Source organism: Drosophila takahashii, chromosome 4 (genome assembly GCF_030179915.1).
Source record: "Drosophila takahashii strain IR98-3 E-12201 chromosome 4, DtakHiC1v2, whole genome shotgun sequence".
In the NCBI taxonomy this organism is placed as follows: Eukaryota; Metazoa; Arthropoda; class Insecta; order Diptera; family Drosophilidae; genus Drosophila; species Drosophila takahashii.
This window is the reverse complement of record NC_091682.1, coordinates 1,312,641-1,334,727: the sequence shown is the minus strand read 5'-3', so window position 1 is coordinate 1,334,727 and position 22,087 is coordinate 1,312,641. Positions and strand designations below refer to the sequence as shown.

Genomic DNA, 22,087 nt, shown 5'->3' with positions numbered 1-22,087 from the left:
TTAAATAAAACTATAATTTTATTATCAAATCGTTAATACAATGACTTATGGTAACAATGATCAAATTATTATTGGTTAGAAAATTAAATATTGATATATGTACACGAAATTATCTTCGGAGGTTCCGCACAAATTTTTTTGGGCGAAATTCCATTTCAAAAACCATACAAATTCTTCCCGAATAGCTATTCTATTTTTGAGCTCTCCAATGCTGCAAGTATAATTTTTTTAACACTACAATAAATTAAATATTATAATACGTTTTGATTAAAAACAATAACACTTTAATAAAAAACAATGAATTAAATTTAAATGTATCAAATAATAACTTTTGCCTGGTACAAGTTATTTTATTTTTTCCCGAAAAATTTTAAAGCGAACACTATAAATATACTATTGTTTTATAAACGCTATGTCGATTCATAACTCGTCAATAAGGCAGCGTCAACCGGCTCTAAGCAACTGGGACATGTAAGGCTTCTCAACAACCAATCGTCTATACAATTGACATGATAAATATGCATGCAAGGAAGATATCGCACAGCTTCATCAACACAAAACTCTGCCATGCAAATTACACATTCTCGTGCTTTTTTAGAGCTTCCGTCATATGTTCCTATAGGCAAATGTTGCATTAATCCAATACGCTTAGCAATCTTCACTTGATTTTCGTCGGACAATTGACGATTAATAGAAGATGGTGTTTGAGCAGCGGAAGCTGATGTGGCGGGATAAAATACTGGTTGATACTGTTCGTCCTGCTGAAATGAAAATGTGCATAAAATTTATTTTGAGATTTGAAATAATCTGGTACTTTAAACAATTACTTTTTTTTTTGGCGGATTAGAATTCACAATGAAGGGATCATAAAAAGCGGGTTATTGCACGACTCACACAAATATACTTACATGATACAATGGCAGTGTTCCGCTGTTTTGGCCGTTAATACTGTCATTGCCTCGTAAAAGTGAAATGTCATCTGATCTGCTCATTTTCAAGCAATTACCCATTTTATCCGTTCTATAATAATTTAACTGAAATACGTAACAAGTTAAGAAAAATTGTAAAAAACATTTTTTATAGTTATACTTAAAAATAAATAAAGAAGTCTTGGATGTAATAAGGTGTCTCGGTAAAAATAATATTTTGTTAGCACCTCCCTCTCTGATCTCTCTGTCTGTCTATCTGTTTTTTTATTTTAGCCAAGCGCCACGCCCCCTCTAACGCCCACAAACGATTTAAAAATGTGTCTAGCGCCCACATTTTTGAATATTACGGATAAGTATAAATGCACGCGTACGTAAAAATATACTCGATTACTACTCGGCGTTGCCGATTCCAACTTTAAAATCTGGCATCGTGGCATCGTAGAATCGTAGGCATCGGCATATCTTACTCGTGTTTTTTTATTAAACAAAATTAACCAAAATTCTTGACAGAACAAGAGGAACCAATATAGACCAAGATATCACAATTGTAAGACCAATATGAGATCGCGAATTCTTTAGAACAGCGGTCGGCAGCGCCCTATTAAGTGAGCATAGGGTTTTGTTCTGCCGGCGCGCTGCTCGCACATGTATAACGTAGACCAGCGGTCTGCACACACACATCGATGAGCTGTCCAGTGCAAATTACTCACACAAATATAAAACAAAATGTCAACGTATGTGTGTGCCGACCGCTGCTTTAGAACAAGAGGGTTTTTTCAAATTTTTTACCGTCGTGGAACCCGACACGAACCCGTGGAACCCGACACGAAATCTTGACCAAAATGAGACCGCGAATTCTTTGGAAGAGGAAGAACCATTAAGGGACCATATCCATAATATGTAATGATATGCTGTTTTCATTTTACATTTTCATGTAAGATACGCAATGACACACACACACATCGACAAATGGCCATGTACATAAGTATGTAATGATTAAATTAGGATAAAATAACCTAATTGTTGGCGCTATAAACCTACCTTAGGATTTAATCACGACATTTAGTATTAATTGAATTATTTGGTATCGATGTCATCGATAGTCATTAAGCTCATTGTATCATCTCAAGGAAAAAGACATGAAAAAAGCACAACTTGAAATTAAACGCCGACTTGGAAACAACGTGTCTGAGTTTTCAATTAATAACTACACAGTTATTAATGGTTTCACAAGAAACCATACAAGCGGAAAGGACAAAACCTCATTCACCCCTTACATTTCTTCCGTCTCTGGTTTTAAAATACAAGGGAGTGACACAAAAAGTGAGAGGTAAATGTGGTTTCTATGTGGTTTTCCAAGGGAATTTACATTTTCCCTTCACCGCACAGTGGGGCGAAAAAGCCAAAAGTCTGCCTTAAATCAGCGGAGCCCTATAGCGCTTATGTTTTGATGAGGTATTGTTAAAGGCAATTAAGTAGGGGAGTGTAGGGTAATTTGACAAGTAGGGTAATGTGACGAACTCGTCGAATCTCATATATGACGTCACGACAAAAATTCCAAATAAATGTAGTCGTCTCCCCTTATCGTGTCGACAATGTATTTACAGTAATATTAATAAGAAGTCCCGTAATTTGTTCGTGAGGTAATTTTCGCTAAAAATGTGGTGCGCAAACTAGCAAACCCATTCAATTTACTTGTGTTTCAGCAGTGCCAGAGCAAAGATGAGTGGAAAATATAATCAGGCAAATATATGCACGTATACATGAGATCTTTATCAACAGTTTTTGGTACTTGACATTTTTTTGTTTGCGACGTTTGAGAGTGACACCGTTTTTGCTCCAGATGTACCTTGTAGGGTATCGTGACGAACCTTTTGTAGGGTATGGTGACCAATTTAACTTTAATTGTTATCCTTGATTTTGTGTAAAAAACTAGAATATTTATTTATTTATCTATCGCCAATGGTTAAACCCTTATCTGGCTACATCTTACTACAATTGATTAACTTAAATCTATTAATGAAAATTAATTTAAAAATATTCCCTAAGGGTTTAGTGGCCCCCAGCTGAATCTAATGCTTGTAGGCAAGGAATTAAACATTCTAAGAGCCCTTAGTAATGGCTCATTGAGAGCATAATTTGTCCTGACAGCACGTTCCAGAAATGGTAACAAGGTACGAAGATTCCTGGAAGGAGCATCAAGGACAATCAATATTACCTAAGAAGGAAAAGAAGGTCTGCAATTGCACGGCGATCCTTCAAGGAACAAGTGTGAAGCAGGGAACACTGGCTAACATAGGGCGGAGCCGGATAAGTAATATGCAAGGATTGCAATGCAAACTTTAAAAACTTTTTCTGCAACCTCTCAATCCTATTGATCTGGACACTTCCTGAGGTATTCCAAATAAAGGATGCATATTCGACCCTGGAACGGACAAACGCAGAGTATACAGATAATCTGGAATACGGATCTTTGAATAAGACCGTGTTTCGCTTAACAAAGCCGAACATTCCATATGCTTTTGGTAATAAAAAATTCAGATGTTCATTAAATAGAAATTTGTCATCAAGTAATAGCCCCAGATCAACTATTTCATTCAAAACAGAGAGAGGGTGGTTATTGATGAGATAAGTGGATGGGATGGTTACAGGACGTTTCGCATAACGAAGTTTTAAAGGCAAACTATTCTTGGAACACCAACTACCGATACTATCTAGGTCTGATTGAAGCAATTTCGAATCATTTACGGTACTGACAGTCCTATAAATTTTAAGATCCTCCGCATAAAGAAGGAAGTTAGAAAATTTGATACATGCACAACTGTCCTTTATAAAAATAATAAAAAGTAAAGGGCCAAGAGAGCTACCCTGAGGAAGTCCTGATGTCGCTTTATAGGGATGGGATAATGCACCACCTATTTCAACATGATAGCGTCGGTTATCCAAATACACCCTAGTTTAGAAAGTTTAGCCTTAGGGGCAGAGTGAGACACCTTGTCAAAAGCTTTGGCAAAATCTGTGTAAATCGTGTCCATCTGTGAGTGATCCAGTGACAGTGACTCGAAAAAATTGACAAGTTGGTCGTCGTAGATCGACCAGGCATAAAGCCATGTTGGTTAGGTTCTATTAAAAACGATAATTTTTTAAAAATTTTTATCTCGAACAATTTAGCAATTTTGCCGATTTTAGCAATCGGGACATAATTCGAAATATCAAATTTACTTCCTCCTTTATGGACCGGCATAACTCTCGAAGGGGAATCTACTTTGAGACAAAGAAGAGGAAAACAAGACCTGCAGAGGTAGGTACAGACTGCCAATGCAATTCTTAAGGAAGAATGAAGAAATTCCATCAAAGTCTAGCCTTGGGGAATCATCAAAATAACTGATTTCTTCAGAAATGTCATCATACGATATGTCCAGATTTCCAATGTTGCAAATTTCTGGAATTGAATTTAAAGTTTCTTGATCATACAAATCATTGGAAGGTTCAATGTTCGAGGGAAAACACGCAGCAAACAAATTGGCGATATCGGCCTCATTGGAAGCAACAATATCACCATAAGACATAGTTGCAGGTAAAGACGAATAAGATTTCTTAGAATTAACAAAGCGCCAAAACGCCTTAGGGTTGTCCTTCAAGCCATGCTCAACTTCACAAATGTAGTGGTTATAAAAAAATTTATTGAGAAACTCAAACTCATGTTTATGCTGCCCATCTGCTGGGTGATATGTTTTAGAAAATTTCTTGTAATATTTGTTCCTAAGGTTTTTGTATTTTTGGAGTCCTTTTGTATACCAAGGAAGCCTGTAGGAACCCGTACCCTGGAACGGACTATGCTGTCAAGTGTATTTCTAATAGTTGAAAGAGAGGTTTTATAATTAGTTTCAATGCAAGGGTTCGATAGTAAGGCACACCAATTCAGGGATAGCAGGCAATCCCTTAGGGAACTCAAACCAGAGGGATCAAATATGTATCTAGGATTAGAATCAATAAATGGCAGAAAGCTATAAAATTCAATGTTAAAGCACAAGGGTTTGTGATGCACAACACAATTCGAAATGGTAAATGCACCAAGAGTTACGTTAGAATGAACAATGGAATTAATGAAGATTAAATTAAGAAGCTTATGCAAATTATTGAAAACATTATTAATTTGGGTGAGGCCCATATTAAAACAGTTATCAATGACAATCATTTCATGCGAATGATACACGTTTCCGGGCACCAAAGCAGCTGCTTGTGGATCACACGCCCGGACAACAGAACTGAGGTTGAAGTGTCTTGCCACACATACGCCATCAGAGTCCTCCAAGCTGGCATGGATGTTTGAAATGTTGTCTAAGTGAGCCTGGTGAAGTCCAGAATCACTGCCCGGAGGAATATAGGAAGCCACAATCGATATCTTCCCGGATAAGCCAGACACCGTAACCGCCAACTGGTCCAGAAGCGAGTCATCATTAAGAAGTCGAATTGCCATACAACAGAATTTAAGGCTAACAGCCACTATAACGCCACCTCCTCTCTCGCACTGCATTCTGCCGAAGTCTCTATCTTTACGAAATACTTGAAATATTTTAAGATCGAAGAATTCATTCGAACTAAAGTTAGAATTTAACCAAGTTTCAATCAGTATGAATATGTCATAATCACTGTTAGAAGTATTCATAAAGACAGATTACGTTTTAGTTCTGATGCCGGATATATTTTGAAAGTATATTTTCAGGCCATGAATGATGGCTGTTTGGATTTACAGTAGACAAGCCACTAGCAGGTTGCCATTGGACGCATGTTATTGAAGAGACTCTCAACATCCAGATTAGATGTCGGCCTTGCATGATCATAAGTACTATGAAGTACCTTGCGCAACGTATCTTAAAAAAACGAAAAAAACGCATTTTTAACTTTTGACTATAAAAAAAAAATTTTTTTTATATAAGGGCTTCATAGGGGGCGGGTATTTTTTAATTCTTAAACGAAATGTAAAAACAAAATGGAATTCCGATCGTTTTTATCGGAGGTACAGTGAACACCGCAAAACGCCTTTTTTTAATAGTGTTCCAGCAATCGCTTTGCCACCGATTTATTAGCCGATAGTATCGGCTATAAAAATGAGTGGATGTTATTTAAAGACACTTAATAATATATGAAAGGTTTGAATACAACCAGTTTTTATAGGAAAAATCGCAAAGTTAGTCGATTTTTTGGTGCCAAAGACAGCTGTTGTTGTTGTTGTGAATAGGGTAGTTAAGCGAAACGAAGAGCAATAGGATCCAAGAACAGGCCGAAAGTGACGTCAATGTCAGTGACGTCGACTATTTGGGGTTTTCTGATTAACCTTTAGGAGTCGAATTACGCAACCGTAGAATCCAAGGGGTGTTTGGATCTCTCTCTATAAATGAACTGGCTCACTTTTACTGATTGTGTCCAAAATTCATCACTGAAAACCGTTTGGTAATGCTGTTCCGGTACTCCAAATTTGAAATTTATGAATGGTAACGTGTTAATAGTTTTAGTTAAAGAATTGCAGATAATTAATTCTTCATTAACGCTCAGCTTTTCAGCAACATATTTACACAGCGCCCCTGACTGTGTGTTTACTGGAAAATTAGGCATGGTAGTTAAAAGTTTGATTGCATCCTCTGTCAAATCAACACAAGATGTGTGGAACTTGCGGCGACAATGAGAGAAACAACGAACCTCATCAAAACCGCGAAGCTGTGCAGCTGTGACTTCAGCTTTGCACTCCGCGCACGAAGACATAGCGAAAAAATACGTCTGGTCGACACGAGCGCTGATCAGAGAATGAATATTGATATTACCTGATAACATTAAATGCTGCAGTTTTATTGTAGTTTTGTATTGATTTTAGTTGTGCCGTCAGTTGGAAAGGATGGTTCACGCCAAAAGCTGTGGGATTTGGCTCCGTTAGAATTTCGAATCGTACTTTCACAGAAATATGCTCAGTAGATGTAAGCAACGTTCTGCTTTTACACTTTGGAAAAATATTTAGGGTGTTCAATTGCGTTGCAAACGTTGTAAAGTGTAAAAGTGTAAGGCAGTTCCAACAACAATTTCTATACAAAAAAATTTTCAAAAGTAGGCCTTTAAAACTATTTTGTATAGAAATTGTTGTTGGAATTGATATACACTTTACAAAGTTTGCAACGCAATTGAACACCCTAATTGATTTTTGGAAAAGTTAAAATTAAAAAATCCTCTACTTCAAAAAATAATAGAATACTAATAGAATTGTAAAAACAAGAGAGAACGCTATAGTCGGGTTGGTGTCCCGACTATCTAATAAAGGGAGTGCGAACGCTGTACTCGGGTTGGTGTCCCGACTAATAATCGTAACTCAGCTAAAGGGAGTGCGAGGGAGATTGATATATAATTTTGATTGCGTATAACTTTTTAATGAATGGTCCGATTTGAAAAATGTCTTCTAAATTTCGATATAAATATACACAACAAAATTGCATTTATACTTCTCGGAAATCTTTAAAGATGTGGGCGCAGGACCCATTTTAAAATCGTTAGTGGGCGATTGTGGGCGTTAGAGGGGGCGTGGCGCTCGGCTAAAATAAACTTGCGCTGCGTAGGAAGCCAAAGAATATGTGTGGAAAATCTCAACCTTCTAGCTTTTGTAGTTTCTGAGATCTCAGCGGTCATACAGACGGACAGACGGACATGGCTAGTGCCCCTAATCAAGAATATATATACTTTATGGGGTCGGAAACGCTTCCTTCTAGCTGTTACATACTTTTGCACGAATCTAATATACCCTTTACTCTACGAGTAACGGGTACAATAAAATTTGGTCAGTAGCAAATTTCACCCAGAACGGATTGACCTAAAAATCTAGAAAAATCAAATTAATTCGGAAATAATTAGGCGCAGAGTGTGACGTAAAGATTAAAACAAACAAGAAAGGAAGCTAGCTTCGGCCAGCCGAAGCTTATATACCCTTGCAGATCATTCCTATTAATTAACAAATCGCAAAAATGTTAATTTTCTAATATTTCTCATTAATTTTCCGATCGTTCCTATGGCAGCTATATGATATAGTCGTCCGATTTTGATCAAATTAAAATTGAAATTCGGAAATATTTAAAAAGAGTCATATCCTAGAGTAGAAGATAATACAATAAAAATCAAAGAAGCTAGAATTTATTTCCTATTACTTTTCCATTAATTTTCCGATCGTTCCTATGGCAGCTATATGATATAGTAGTCCGATTTTTTAAATAATTAATTCGAAATTCAGAAATATTTAAAAAATAACATCCCCAAAAGTAGAAGGTAATATTTCAAAAAACACCGAAGCTAGAATTTTTTAAAGTTTTTTTCTTCCGATCCTTCCTATGGGAGCTATAAGATATAGTTGTCCGATCCGGTCGGCTCCGACATATATACTACCTGCAATAGAAAGAAGACTTTTGCGAAAGTTTCGTCCCGATAGCTCAAAAACTGAGAGACTAGTTTGCGTAGAAACAGACAGACGGACAGACGGACAGACGGACAGACGGACAGACAGACAGACGGACAGACGGACGGACAGACGGACAGACGGACATGGCTAGATCGACTCGTCTTGTGATGCTGATCAAGAATATATATACTTTATGGGGTCGGAAACGTCTCCTTCACTGCGTTGCAAACTTCTGACTGAAATCATAATACCCTCTGCAAGGGTATAAAAACGACCCCAAAGTGCCCCAAAAATCGATTTGTTTTTTTTTTTTCTTTTTTTCTTTTGCCATTTCTCTGTTATAAATGTTGTTAAAATGGTTTAAAAATGTGATGTTCATCATCTTATAACATACCCGCAAATAAAATTTTTGGGAGATTCAGCATCCTTAACCAAGTCCCCAATATTTTCAAATTTGGCTAACCTGATGTGACGTCACGTCCTCACCATATGTTTGTATGTATGTCCTGCTGTCGCACTTTAAGTGTGACCGCGCAAGGAGAAAATGAAAATACCACAGCCAACATTTAAAACGAAATATTACACTCATAACACGTTTAAAATGCCCGGTTAAAAAATCGATTACATCGCAAATCTTTTCTTTTGCGCCTTTTTCTTAAGTAAACGTTAAATTTTAAAATATCAGTAGACCTTATTTTACAGTTAAAATTTTCCTTAATATTGCTTTTATTTTTATAATGCAAAAAACTGATTAGCAAACTATTTATTAGTTTTCAAACGTTGAGATATTTACGAATTGTTGATTTGTAAAAAACGTTATTTCGCTCCGTTGCACACACACATGGACGAAACATATAAAAGCCACAAAATGAGTTTTTTATAAACACAATCCCTAGATATGTGCGTGTGTGTGCATTGCAGCGGACTAAGGAAGTTAGATTCGCTTAAACTCAAATTAATGATAATACTGATATCCTCTTGCATACAAAAAATTGCATTTACATTTCTACAACAGATCGAAGACATTCCAAAAAAACTAAATACTCATATCAATTGATTCTCTTACCCTTTCTTACACGTGCCTCATATTGTTTAAACAAATGGAATGCCGAAATTAACAAGTTAGGAATAAGAAAATGCACACAGAAGACTGAACCAAACGCTGATGTCGAAAAACTTAACCAAAAATTTTCTGAAATTGATGTACCTGAAGCGACATGCAATACGTACCTGAATACTGTACCTATCTGTGATAATAGTTTTAGCTTCATGTGTGTCAATTCGAGTTATGTCCTTGCTAGTATTCTTAAGGTAAAATCCAATGCTGAAGGCCTCGATAACATAAGCCCTAAATTTATTAAATTGTTACTACCCATGCTGTTGTCCCACGTCACCCATATTTTTAATACTGCAATAACTACGTGTTCGTTCCCTACATTATGGAAAAAAGCAAAGATTATTCCAATTCCGAAACCAAATAACGACTTCAGACCCATATCAATACTTCCCTTCCTGTCAAAAGTTCTTGAAAACCTTATGTCCTCCCAAATACAAACTTTTTTGCACGACAATTCACTGTTACACGACAAACAGTCTGGTTTCCGAAGGAAAAGAAGTTGTATTAGTGCCATTACTGATATTGTGGAAGATGTCAGGCAGCAGCTTGACAAAAATTGTGTTACATTTTTGACTCTTCTTGATCACAGCAAAGCCTTTGATTCGGTGAATCACAACATACTGTGTGCAAAACTCCAAAATATTTTTAACTTTTCGAGCACAGCGAGAACAAGCTTGAGTTCAATCCTACCTAACAGATCGAGTACACCCAAAAAAAAAATCCTGAGTGTCAATTTAATAACTGTGGGTTAAAATGACATTGCCCCTAGGATCAAATTTTTGGGGTCAATTTGCTCCCAAATGAGTGTCAAAAGTACACCGCGTTTTCAGAAAAATTCTATTTGATACTTAAATAGTGTCATTTTGATAAAACTAGGTTCACATCGATCCCAATAATTATCATTTTTGATTTTCGAAGTTCGAAGTTCGGCGATGTTTTACTCGAGTATCGATTTCGTTTATACTTGTCAAGAGTTCGCTCGCGCGCAAAATGGTTCGATGGCCCAGTTGGTAAGGCGTCTGCCTCTGATGCGAGAGGTCCCCGGTTCGAAACCCAGAAAAATCAGAGCAGGTAAAAAGTTTTTAAAATGCTTATATATCATTTTAAGAACAAAAATGTTAAGTTGTGTTAGATTACTGATAAAAAAAAAAAAAAAATGGTGTTGCGTGCGGGATTTGAACCTCGTTCCGCCGAGCACAAAATAATATCAGAACCTAGCGCCTTGACCCCTGAGCCATGCCCATATTAATTTTTGCCGTGGCAGAATGGTTACAGGAGCTTTCAAGCAAATGTCAAATTTTATTTAATACTAAGAAAATGACACCGGCTAGTGGCTCTTTGACACCAAAAAGGGTCAAATTAATATTTTCGAAAGTATTAAAGTGACACCAAAATAGGGTCAATTTAATGACGTTCGGATCAAAGATTTTTTTCCACTCAATAGTGTCACATTGACACCTAAATAGGGGCATATTGATGACTACTTTTTTTTGGGTGTACAAGCTGTAGTCTCTGGGATCAATATCTCCACCTTTAGGCAACTTACAAGGGGAGTACCTCAAGGATCTGTGTTAGGGCCATTGTTGTTTTCTATTTATGTGAATGATTTACCGAGTGTCTTGTCTGAATGTGAAGTACACCTATACGCTGATGATGTCCAAATTTATGTTAGTAACCCTGTCAAGGATATAAATGTGTGTGCCAGTGTAAGTAACAAAATGTTATCCATAATTGAGAAGTGGGCTAACAATAACGGCTTGGGAATAAATCCAAAAAAATCAAAGTGTATCGTAATCAGTAAAAGGGTGATCGACACAAGTGTTCTCCCAAAATTATATATAAATAATACAGCTATTAGCTATGAAGATCATGTTGTAAATCTTGGCATAACCTTTAGCAAAACCTTATCATGGAGCAAGCATATAGCTAAAGCAACTGGTCGCACATATGGTTTGTTGCGTCAGCTTTCAGCATCAAAATCATTTGTACCAGAACAAATAAGATTATTAATCTCTAAAGCCATTCTTATTCCCACTCTCTTCTATGGCATAGAAATTTTTGGTCACTGTGATGTGCGTGTGTGCGCGTACACTAGTAGTTGCCTTCAACGCAATTGTCCGTTATGTGTTTAATTTAAGACGATATGACCATGTATAACATTTAACTTATAAAATTCTTGACCTTAACTTGACCGACTGGATAGATTTTAGAACTTTGGTAAACTTTCACAAGATTGTGACGACTCGAGAACCGAAGCTATTCCTGCTACATCCCAAAGAACAAATAATTACCTATGCCCTCGTACTTTAACGCTTTGTTCGAAGAGGCAGTTTTTTATTATTAGGAGCGCAACTCAATTCTCAATTAAAATTAAAGAATTTATAAAATCACAATAAAAGTAGAAAAAAGTAATATTAGGTAAAAAATCATAAAAACGTAAAAAAGAAAAAAAAACAAGAAAGGAAGCTAACTTCGGCCAGCCGAAGCTTATATACCCTTGCAGATAAAGTAATGCTTACTCGGTGCAGTTCCAGGGATTCCAGATTCAGCGTATCTATTTTAATTTTGTTTATACATAAGTAGTCAAGAATCAAAACGCCTACTTCCTACAAAGCTACAATGAATTTTCTTATATTTGTTTGAATATTCCTATGGAAGCCTTAAGATATAGTGGTCCGATCCGGCTCGCTTCGACATATGTACTACCTGCAATAGAAAAAAGACTTTCGGGAAAGTTTCATCGCGATAGCTTTAAAACTGAGAGACTAGTTCGCATAGAAATGGACAGACGGACAGACGGACATGGCTAGATAGACTCGGCTATTGGTCCTGATCAAGAATATATATACTTTATGTGGTCGGAAACGTCTCCTTCACTGCGTTGCAAACATCTGACTGAAATTATAATACCCTCTACAAGGGTATAACAAATAAAATAATCAAAATAAAAATAAAAAGTATATAGTATATAAGAATTAAATGTTAATAGTTCGCTAATTTAATGATTTTGAAAATTGTTAGCTTTTAAGTATTATATAAAAATGTTATAAGCAATTTTGTCAAAGTGACTAGCGCAATAATAATAAGCTTACGCTTGCAGCGCTAGGATATTATATCAATAAAAATTATAAAAAAAAAAAAAAAATTAATTTGATTCCCGGCATCCCCTTCCAACTGCCTTCCTTATTATTAATATAATTCTAATCAAGGTGAAAAATTAATGGAAACAAAAATACTGAAGCAAAATATCAATTGTAAAATGCAGTAACATGGAATTGCTTTTCTTATTGCTGTTTTTTAAATTAGTCAAATACATAAAGCAAAACATTGCTTCGCATAAATATTGGTTTCCCTTATAAGAGTTGTCTACTGTGGATACCTTCCAAAAGCCCCCGTTAACTAATTCGCCAAGACTTTTTGGTTTTTATTTACCTTGTCGTTACCTATAAATAATTTACCCTCTAATTTCATAAATCTTAACCAAAATTATCATATTGGTTGTTCGAGAGCTATCTTTTCGAGAGAGATCTATCTTTTAGCAATTTTTTGATCTACTTTTTTTAAGAAAACAAATTTATTTTTTAGATTTGCAACCCAGTATGAAATTCTATATTTATGTTTTGGACAAAGTACTAATGTTATGAAGAAAATTAATGCAAGAATTTGTGTCGAAAAATGAATTTCTTTTTTCTGTTCTGTGCAGCTGATAACTTACGCAAGCAATAAGAATTTTAAGATTTTTTTGTGCAAGTTTTTATAAATTTCTTAAGTAGTTTGCTTAGGACAATATACTGTTGTTTTTACGGAAATTAAGGAAAAAAGTTATAATAAAATATTTTCTCGGCTTATAGGCTCAAAAATGTAAAATAAGAACCAAATATAAAAGTATGCTTAGTTTTCAATTTTAATTTCCGCAGGCGAAGCTGCGGGCTACCGACCCTGCTAGTGTAATATATCCGTGCACAAATAACATTCGCATTTAAGAAAAGGTAGTATTCGCACAACCTTGATAATCTGGAAATTGTACCAGCCAAAACGTACTTAAAAAAATTTACCACAAAATTGGTTTTAAATTGTGTTAAAGTGTGGGGGGAGAATATTGTTAGAAAATGTTGTCTCCAAAAGGCTCACAGGTCGAACTACATTCAGTTTTCACCCAAAAGAATTGGAGCTTTAGGTGCTTTTTTCTAATTTTCCTTTTTTCCGGAAATATTTCCAGCTATTGATCCCCAGCCGACAATGGGGCACTTGTCAGCGGAAACATTTTTCGCTTAAACAATTTTGGCATTAGCCTTTATAGGTATTTGTGTTATTTTTTATATTTTAAAGGTTTTTAAAGTTAGAACTGTTCGAAAAAAAATTACGGTACAAAAAATCGTAAGAGTTTTTTTCTGCATTCGCTTAGCTAACCAAAATGATAGATTTAGGCTAACAGAACGGTGGAGTTAAAGTGCGGGGTTAATTTGCGGTTAAGAAGGTATTAGATAGATGAGGTGAGAAAGGTAAGGTTCGTTTGGATTTTGGCGAGGATAAGGTGGGTCAATGTGACAATCAAGTTTTATTAAGATAAAGTGATGTTTAAGGGGGGTAGGGTCTTAAAAAAATTTCTTGTATATTAACATCTGGAGATAACACAAAAAAATTTTTTAAGTCAATCGGACGAAAATTTTAGAAGTTATGCTAAAGCTAGTACCCTAACCTCTAAGACTTTAGGTACTTAAGTGCATCTTTAAGTTAAAAGTCCGTGGTCATCGGCATTTCTAAACGGCTCAACCGATCATTTTCAAATTTGTCGCATATTTTTCTGCATAAAAAAACCTGCCCCCTGGGAAGCGCTTTTTTATTTTTTAACATTAAGTATTTTTTTTAAAAGCCCTAATTCGAATTTTTTAGGTAAAAAACGCATTTTTAACTTTGGAAGGGCAAAAAATTGTTTACAAAAAATTAAAAATCGCGCTTCCCGGGGGGCGGGATTTTTCTTTTCTTAAGCAAAATGTAAAAGCAGAATGGAAATCCGATAATTTTTGGAGAAGATACAGTGGTCACCGCAAAACGCCTTTTTTTAATAGGGGAGAGGTCTGTAGGTTGAGACGGTCTGTAAGTTGAGACACTCAATTTTCTCAAAACTTATCCACTAAAAAAATTGTTTTTATTTTTTTTTTTTTTGTCCTTTTTAGTGACAAAACTTTTGGGGAAAACATTATAAGCCAGGCTCTAGCCAGATTAAAGCTGTGAGAGTCGTGTACCATTTTTCACCAAAAAAGTTTTTGTCTACTTTTTTCAAAATTCCATTTAAAATTAATAACGTCCTTAAACTAACTTGGTAAGAGATTTAAAACATTAGTATATTAACTGTTAACTAATTAAAAAAAGAATCAGCTTAATGTGACAGTCAGAACAAAAGTTATTAATTTTTTCCCGAAACATCCCATTTTGTGTAAGCTGAGACACTTTGAGCGTGTAAGTTGAGACTACCGTTTTTCATACAAAAAGGCCTTAGGCCAACAGAGGTCGCTTTCTGCCTAGTACATTTCTTTGATATTAGGGGAAAAGTGAATGTTCAAAGAGCCTTTTGATTTTAATTGTTATTTGGTCTAAGTTCTTAAAAAATGGATGGGAAATAATTTAGGACGAACTAAAATTGATTAAATTAACATAAACAAATAGTTCCTTATAGTTTGGAGTACTTTTTGTGTGAGTATTATTGACATTTAAAAGTGTCTCAACTTACAGACCTCTTTTTCAAAATGTCGTTTTTTGGGACTTTTAAAAACAATAATTTTTCAGTTTTCCCTAAGGAAAAAAAATATTTTTTTTTGGTTTTTTATTAAGCTAATAAAATAACCTTTCGATCAGTACCAAATGCATTAAGTTTCATAAGTTAATGTCGAAATGGCAGATTAAAAGCAAAAGGTGTACCAACCTACAGACCTCTCCCCTAGTGTTCCAGCAATCGCTTTGCCACCGATATAATAGACGATAGTATCGGCTATAAAAACAAGAGAGAACGCTATAGTTGGGTTCGTGTCCCGACTATTTAATACCCGTCACTCGGCTAAAGGGAGTGCGAGGGATATATACTTTTTTGATTGCGTATAACTTTTTAATGAATGGTCCGATTTGAAAAATGTCTTCTACATTTCGATAAGTATAACTATACACAACAAAATTGCATTTATACTTCTCGAAAATCTTAAAAGGTGTGGGCGCCAGACACATTTTAAAGTTTAGTGGGCGATTGTGGGCGATTGTGGGCGATTGTGGGCGTTAGAGGGGCGTGGCACTCATCTGAAATAAACTTGTGCTGCGTAGGAAGCCCAATAATATGTGTGGGAAATCTCAACCTTCTAGCTTTTGTAGTTTCCGAGATCTCAGCGTTCATACAGACAGACAGACGGACAGACGGACGGACAGACAGGCGGACAGACAGACGGACAGACAGACGGACAGACAGACGGACAGACAGACGGACAGACAGACGGACAGACGGACAGACAGACGGACAGACAGACGGACAGACAGACGGACAGACAGACGGACAGACAGACGGACAGACAGACGTTCAGACAGACGGACAGACAGACGGACAGACAGACGGACAGACAGACGGACATGGCTATATCGACTCGGCTCATGACCCTGATCAAGAATATATATACTCTATGGGGTCGGAAACGCTTCCTTCTAGGTGTTACATACTTTTGCACGAATACAATATACCCTTTTACTCTACGAGTAACGGGTATAATTAGTGGATGTTTTTTAAATGACACTTAATAATATACAATTGGTTTGAATTAAATCCATCCAACCAGTTTTTATAGAAATACCATATACCAAACCCTTAAAAAAACTCAACCAAAAAACAAGAAAGGAAGCTAGCTTCGGCCAGCCGAAGCTTATATACCCTTGCAGATAATTCCTATTAATTTACAAATCGCTAAAATGTTAATTTTCCTATTATTTCTCATTAATTTTGCGTTCGTTTCAATGGCAGCTATATGATATAGTAGTTCGATTTTGATAAAATTAAAATCGAAATTCGAAAATATTTGAAAAGAGTTATATCCTAGAAAAGAAGAGAATACAATAAAAACCAACGAAGCAATAATTTATTACCTATTATATTCCCATTAATTTTCCGATCGTTCCTATGGCAGCTATATGATATAGTCGTCCGATTTTGAAAAAATTTTATTCGAAATTCAGAATTAGATAAAAAACAAGAAAGGAAGCTAGCTTCGGCAAGCCGAAGCTTATATACCCTTGCAGATCATTCTATTAATTTACAAATCGCAAAAATGTTAAATTTCTTATTATTTCACATTAATTTTTCGATCGTTTCTATCACAGCTATATGATATAGTACTTTAATCTTTTAAAAATTAAAATCGAAATTCGGAAATATTTCAAAATAGTCATATCCCAGAGTAGAAGGGAATGTAATAAAAACCAACAAAGATATAATTTTTTTCCCATTAATTTCCATTTAATTTTTCGACCGTTCCTATGGCAGCTATATGATATAGTGATCCGATTTAAAAAACAAAAAAACCGAAATTCAGAAATATATAAAAAAAAATATTCCCAAGAGTAGAAGGTAAAATTTCAAAAAACACCGGAGCTAGAATTTTTTTACGTTTTTTTTTTTTTATCCTTCCTATGGGAGCTATAAGATATGGTTGTCCGATCCGGTTGGTTCCGACATATATACTACCTGCAATAGAAATACGACTTTTACGAAAGTTTCATCCCGATAGCTTTAAAACTGAGAGACTAGTTTGCGTAGAAACGGACGGACAGACGGACGGACAGACGGACGGACAGACGGACAGACGGACGGACAGACGGACATGGCTAGATCGACTCGTCTTGTGATGCTGATCAAGAATATATATACTTTATGGGGTCGGAAATGTCTCCTTCACTGCGTTGCAAACTTCTGACTGAAATCATAATACCCTCTGCAAGGGTATAATGACATTTCCAAAAGTAGGATGTTATAGGTTCAAAAAACCGCAGATACAATTTTTTTACATTTTTTTTCCCGATTGTTACTATGAGAGCTATATGATATAGTTGTCCGATCCGGCTCGTTCCGACTTATATACTACCTGCAATAGAAAGAAGACTTTTGGGAAAGTTTTATCCCGATAGCTTGAAAACTGGGAGACTAGTTAGCGTAGAAACGGACGGACAGACGGACGGACAGACGGACATGGCTAGATCGACCCGTCTAGTGATGCTGATCAAGAATCTATATACTTTATGGGGTGGGAAACGTCTCCTTCACTGCGTTGCAAACTTCTGACTGAAATCATAATACCCCCTGCAAGGGTATAATGAATTTCTGGCATTGTTTTGATTGTTTTGCTGCAGAGATTAAAAGCAATAAAATGTCAACATGGTTCCACGAAGAGCAATCCTCTGTGAAACTTCGTCAGTTTAAGTAAATTGTTTAACTTACCGAAAAAATGGATATGAACCAAAAAAAACAACTGATTTGGTCGAGAAGCATGAATTCCATACAAATTTCAATTGAAACGAAGCATTCATCAAAATAAAAAAGTTTTCAGACCAATTTTGTAGGTAAGTTGTTGAAGGGTTTTTTCATGGGATTTTCTTGCTATCCGTCTGTGGAACAGTCTACCAAATAACGCAACTCAGTTTAAATCTAAAATTAAAGAACATTTCAAGTAAAATAAAAACAAAAAGAAATCGTAAAATTAAACTAAAGTCAAAATAATAATAATTATCATAAAATATTAATTAATCCCAACGTAATAATATATGAAAAAAACAAGAGAGAACGCTATAGTCGGGTTCGTGTCCCGACTATCTAATACCCGTCACTCAGCTAATGGGAGTGCGAACGCTGTACTCGGATTGGTGTCCCGACTAATAATCGTAACTCAGCTAAAGGGAGTGCGAGGGAGATAGATATAGAAATTTTGATTGCGTATAACTTTTTAATGAATGGTCCGATTTGAAAAATGTCTTCTACATTTCGATAGGTATAAATATGCACAACAAAATTGCATTTATACTTCTCGGAAATCTTAAAAGGTGTGGGCGCCAGACACATTTTAAAATCGTTAGTGGGCTATTGTGGGCGTTAGAGGGGGCGTGGCACTCGGCTAAAATAAACTTGCGCTGCGTAGGAAGCCCAAGAATATGCGTGGAAAATCTCAACCTTCTAGCTTTTGTAGTTTCCGAGATCTCAGCGTTCATACAGACAGACAGACGGACAGACGGACATGGCTAGATCGACTCGGCTAGTAATCCTGATCAAGAATATATATAGTTTATAGGGTCGGAAACGCTTCCTTCTACCTTGTACATACTTCTGCACGAATCTAATATACCCTTTTACTCTACGAGTAACGGGTATAATTAAAGTAACATATGTCTAGTTCAAAATTGTTAGTAATAGGTAGTAGTTTTAAGTCTTTTTTGTTCAAATAAGCTTGCTTTTTAAATTCAATTAAATTTAAAAAAGAAAAAGAAACGAAGCATTCATCGAAATGAAAAAGTTTTCACACCAATTTTATAGGTAAGTTGTTGAAGGATTTTTTTAAGGGATTTTCTTAAGGTATCGCTCAAACATTAAAAAATTATTTTTAAAATATATTTTTGCCTTAAAAATCTAAAGGTAAATTTTGTTTTGGCCTTTCCCGCCTTTACTGGCATAACCCAGTTTGCTGCAACTTAGGTATAACAAATTCTCGATTTTTTTTAATGGACGGTTAAGACCCTTGCCTACCACTAGGAATCTGTTTCTGCTGACATGGCTAGATGGACTCGGCTATTAGAATTTATATACTTTATGTGGTCGGAAACGCCTCCTCACTGCGTTACAAACATCTGACTGAAATTATAACACCCCGCAAGGGTATAAAAACCATATTCAGCGTCTGTTCGATTATTCGTTGAGCTCAAAAAATCGACATACAGTGGCTCCATCGCATAATCGGACACCTACTTTCATAAAATAAACAGTCAAAATAAATGAATAAAATGGGTTAAATTCGTCGTTTTTTTTGCTTTTACTTATACTAATATCTTCCAAAAACAAAAACAAAAATTACATATTTTCGACGAAAACACTTAGTTTTCTAACATAAACAAAAAATCCGATTTTTAAGGTTCAACGAATAATCGGACACTCGCTGAATACGTGTTTTGGAACTTGTTGCAAACTTGGGGTTTTTGGCATTAAAATTACTTTGTAGTAGAGATTAAGAGAAGAAACCTTCACTACACTGCAAAAAAAAGTTGAAATGGCTCCAAGGAAAGCCATTTTCTGTGAAACTTCGTCAGTTGATTGGAAAACTCAATTTCGAACTGAAAACTGTATGGAAATTCACTGGATTGGTCGGAGAAGTCAAGTCTATTGTCCAGGACATTATTATGAGGTTCCGGGATACATTTTAATAGAGGCGGGAAAGGCCAAATCAAGATGTTAATGACGGCATAGTTCCAAAGTACCTTAAGATTTTAAAGAATAAAAAATATTTAAAAAATTATTTTTCATGTTTCTTGATCTGAAAGTGCATTAAACAACCGACAAAATGATGTATCGTTCATAAAAATCGGTTCACAACTTACCTAAAAGATGGGTTCGAGAACATTCTTGTTAAGCTGAAAGCTTCGTTTTTATTGAAATTTGTATGGAAACCGTGCTTTTTGACCAAGCAATTATCCGTTTGGTTATAGTTTGGTCCATTTTTCAGGTAAGTTGTGAACCGATTTTTATACCCTTGTAGAGGGTATTATAATTTCAGTCAGATGTTTGCAACGCAGTGAAGGAGACGCTTCCGACCACATAGATTATATATATTCTTGACACTCCCCGCGAAGTGATTTTTGGTCCAAATTAGTACTGTGGTGGGATTATGGTGGGAAAGTCATGGTGTGGTGGTCAGTTGAAGCCTCGGGAGTAGGAAATTTGGTCTTCGTCGAGGGCATTATGGTTCCTTCTCAGTATAAGACCATATTAGAACACATTTTGAAAACATCTGGGTACAAATTATGCCTCAAAACGATCTGGACCTTCCAACAGGACAACGATCCTAGGCATACGCCGCATATCGTGAAGGATTGGCTGCTGAATTATGCTCCATGTCAATTATTTTCACCACCACTAAGCCGGTACATAAGAATTATAGACCAGGATTGGGAAATTTTGAAGCAAAAATTTCGAAAGTTTCTATGTAAAAAATCGTATGTAGACTTTTGTCAGTGCCATTTTTAGGTTTTTTGTTTATAGCTCTTTAAGTTTTTGTTGTATAAGAATGAAATTTTGGTTTTTGAGTATAGTAACATTTAAAACAAGATGGCATCATTACTTTTTCTGTAAAAGCTAAAGGAGTGGGAAAACTCCCAAAAAGGGGGTCGTATGTAGACTTTTGTCCGCCACTGTATGTCGGAGCGAGCCGGATCGGACCACTTTATCTTAAGGCTTCCATAGGAATATTCAAATAAATATAAGAAAATTCATTGTAACTTTGTAGGAAGTAGGCGTTTTTATTCTTGACTACTTAAAAACAAAATTGAAATAGAAACGCTGAATCTGGAATCCCTGGAATTGCACCGAGTGAGGATTACTTTATCTGCAAGGGTATATAAGCTTCGGCTGGCCGAAGGTAGCTTCCTTTCTTGTTATCAACGATTTAGCATTATGTATAAGTAAAAGCAAAAAAAACGACGAACTTAACCCATTTTATTCATTTTTTTTGACTGTTTATTTTATGAAAGTAGGTGTCCGATTATGCGATGGAGCCACTGTACATATGAATGTACGTATGTATATTTATTATTGCTAAAAAGGGTGACATCCAATCGACATCGAGCTAGGTGATAAAAGCGAAAAACAATAGATTTAACTCATTTTGTTTAGTTTTCTAGATCGTTTATTTTCGCAAGTGACTGTCCTTTTAGACGATGGTGTCACTGTACATATGCACATACATATGTATGTATGAACAAAATTTTAACATAGGTCGCTTGAATACTTATTGTTCTTTGGTTCTATGTTACAAAATTAACGGCAGTTTAAATACTTAGTTAATGAAAGCTTCAGTTGCATATGTACATATATATGTCGCTATTCACCAGAGGTCGACGAATAAATAAATACATTTACATATCTTGCCTGTGAATTCAACGTAATACATTTATACATTTTTATGTAAACACATACACATATGATCTCAATTGGGCACAATATTCATGGAAACAATTTTTAGATGAACCTTGAAAACTGTAAATGTTTCCTTTGTTTGGTGTCCCAACTTGACAAATTCAACCATGTATGTCCAGTATTTACCTATTTGATAACTTTGTTTGTTAGTATGACCGTAAAACCTACTAATATACTAAAAATTAAATGTGCTAAACGAAAAAGTACTATTTTTTAAATGGGATTAGGATATTTAAAGTATGTCCAAACTATGGTCAAGATTCGAGGCTTGGTTCAATTTATGATTTGTTTTTGCCGACGACACACTGTGGGGCGCCTAGAACAAAAAGCCTGTCAAAATGTTTTTTTTAAGATTTTCCAAAATGTTGCAATGCAACTTTAAAAACAACTGAATCCTGTATACAAAT

At 35.6% G+C, this 22,087-nt stretch overlaps 1 protein-coding gene and 1 long non-coding RNA gene across 6 annotated transcripts; one reads left to right on the top strand and one right to left on the bottom strand.

Moving 5' to 3' along the window:
* Rnf11 (Ring finger protein 11) lies at positions 1–21,825 on the bottom strand. 5 transcript variants are annotated; one of them, XM_070218027.1, is made up of 4 exons: positions 21,807–21,825; positions 17,946–18,152; positions 909–1,034; positions 1–761 (listed from the first exon to the last, which is right to left on the bottom strand). In XM_070218027.1, exons 2-4 carry the CDS (start codon positions 18,003–18,005, stop codon positions 411–413), a joined length of 537 nt encoding a protein of 178 aa, XP_070074128.1. In that variant the 5' UTR covers positions 18,006–18,152; positions 21,807–21,825; the 3' UTR covers positions 1–410. The 5 variants fall into 5 exon arrangements, with proteins under 5 accessions (XP_070074128.1, XP_070074125.1, XP_070074127.1 ...); XM_070218024.1 differs by having other exon boundaries at positions 21,681–21,816; XM_070218026.1 differs by lacking the exon at positions 21,807–21,825 and adding an exon at positions 21,633–21,650.
* LOC138913728 (uncharacterized) lies at positions 6,318–6,783 on the top strand. The gene is made up of 2 exons (XR_011419541.1): positions 6,318–6,424; positions 6,486–6,783. It is a non-coding gene; the product is annotated as an uncharacterized lncRNA (long non-coding RNA).
* Positions 21,826–22,087: the final 262 nt, after the last annotated feature.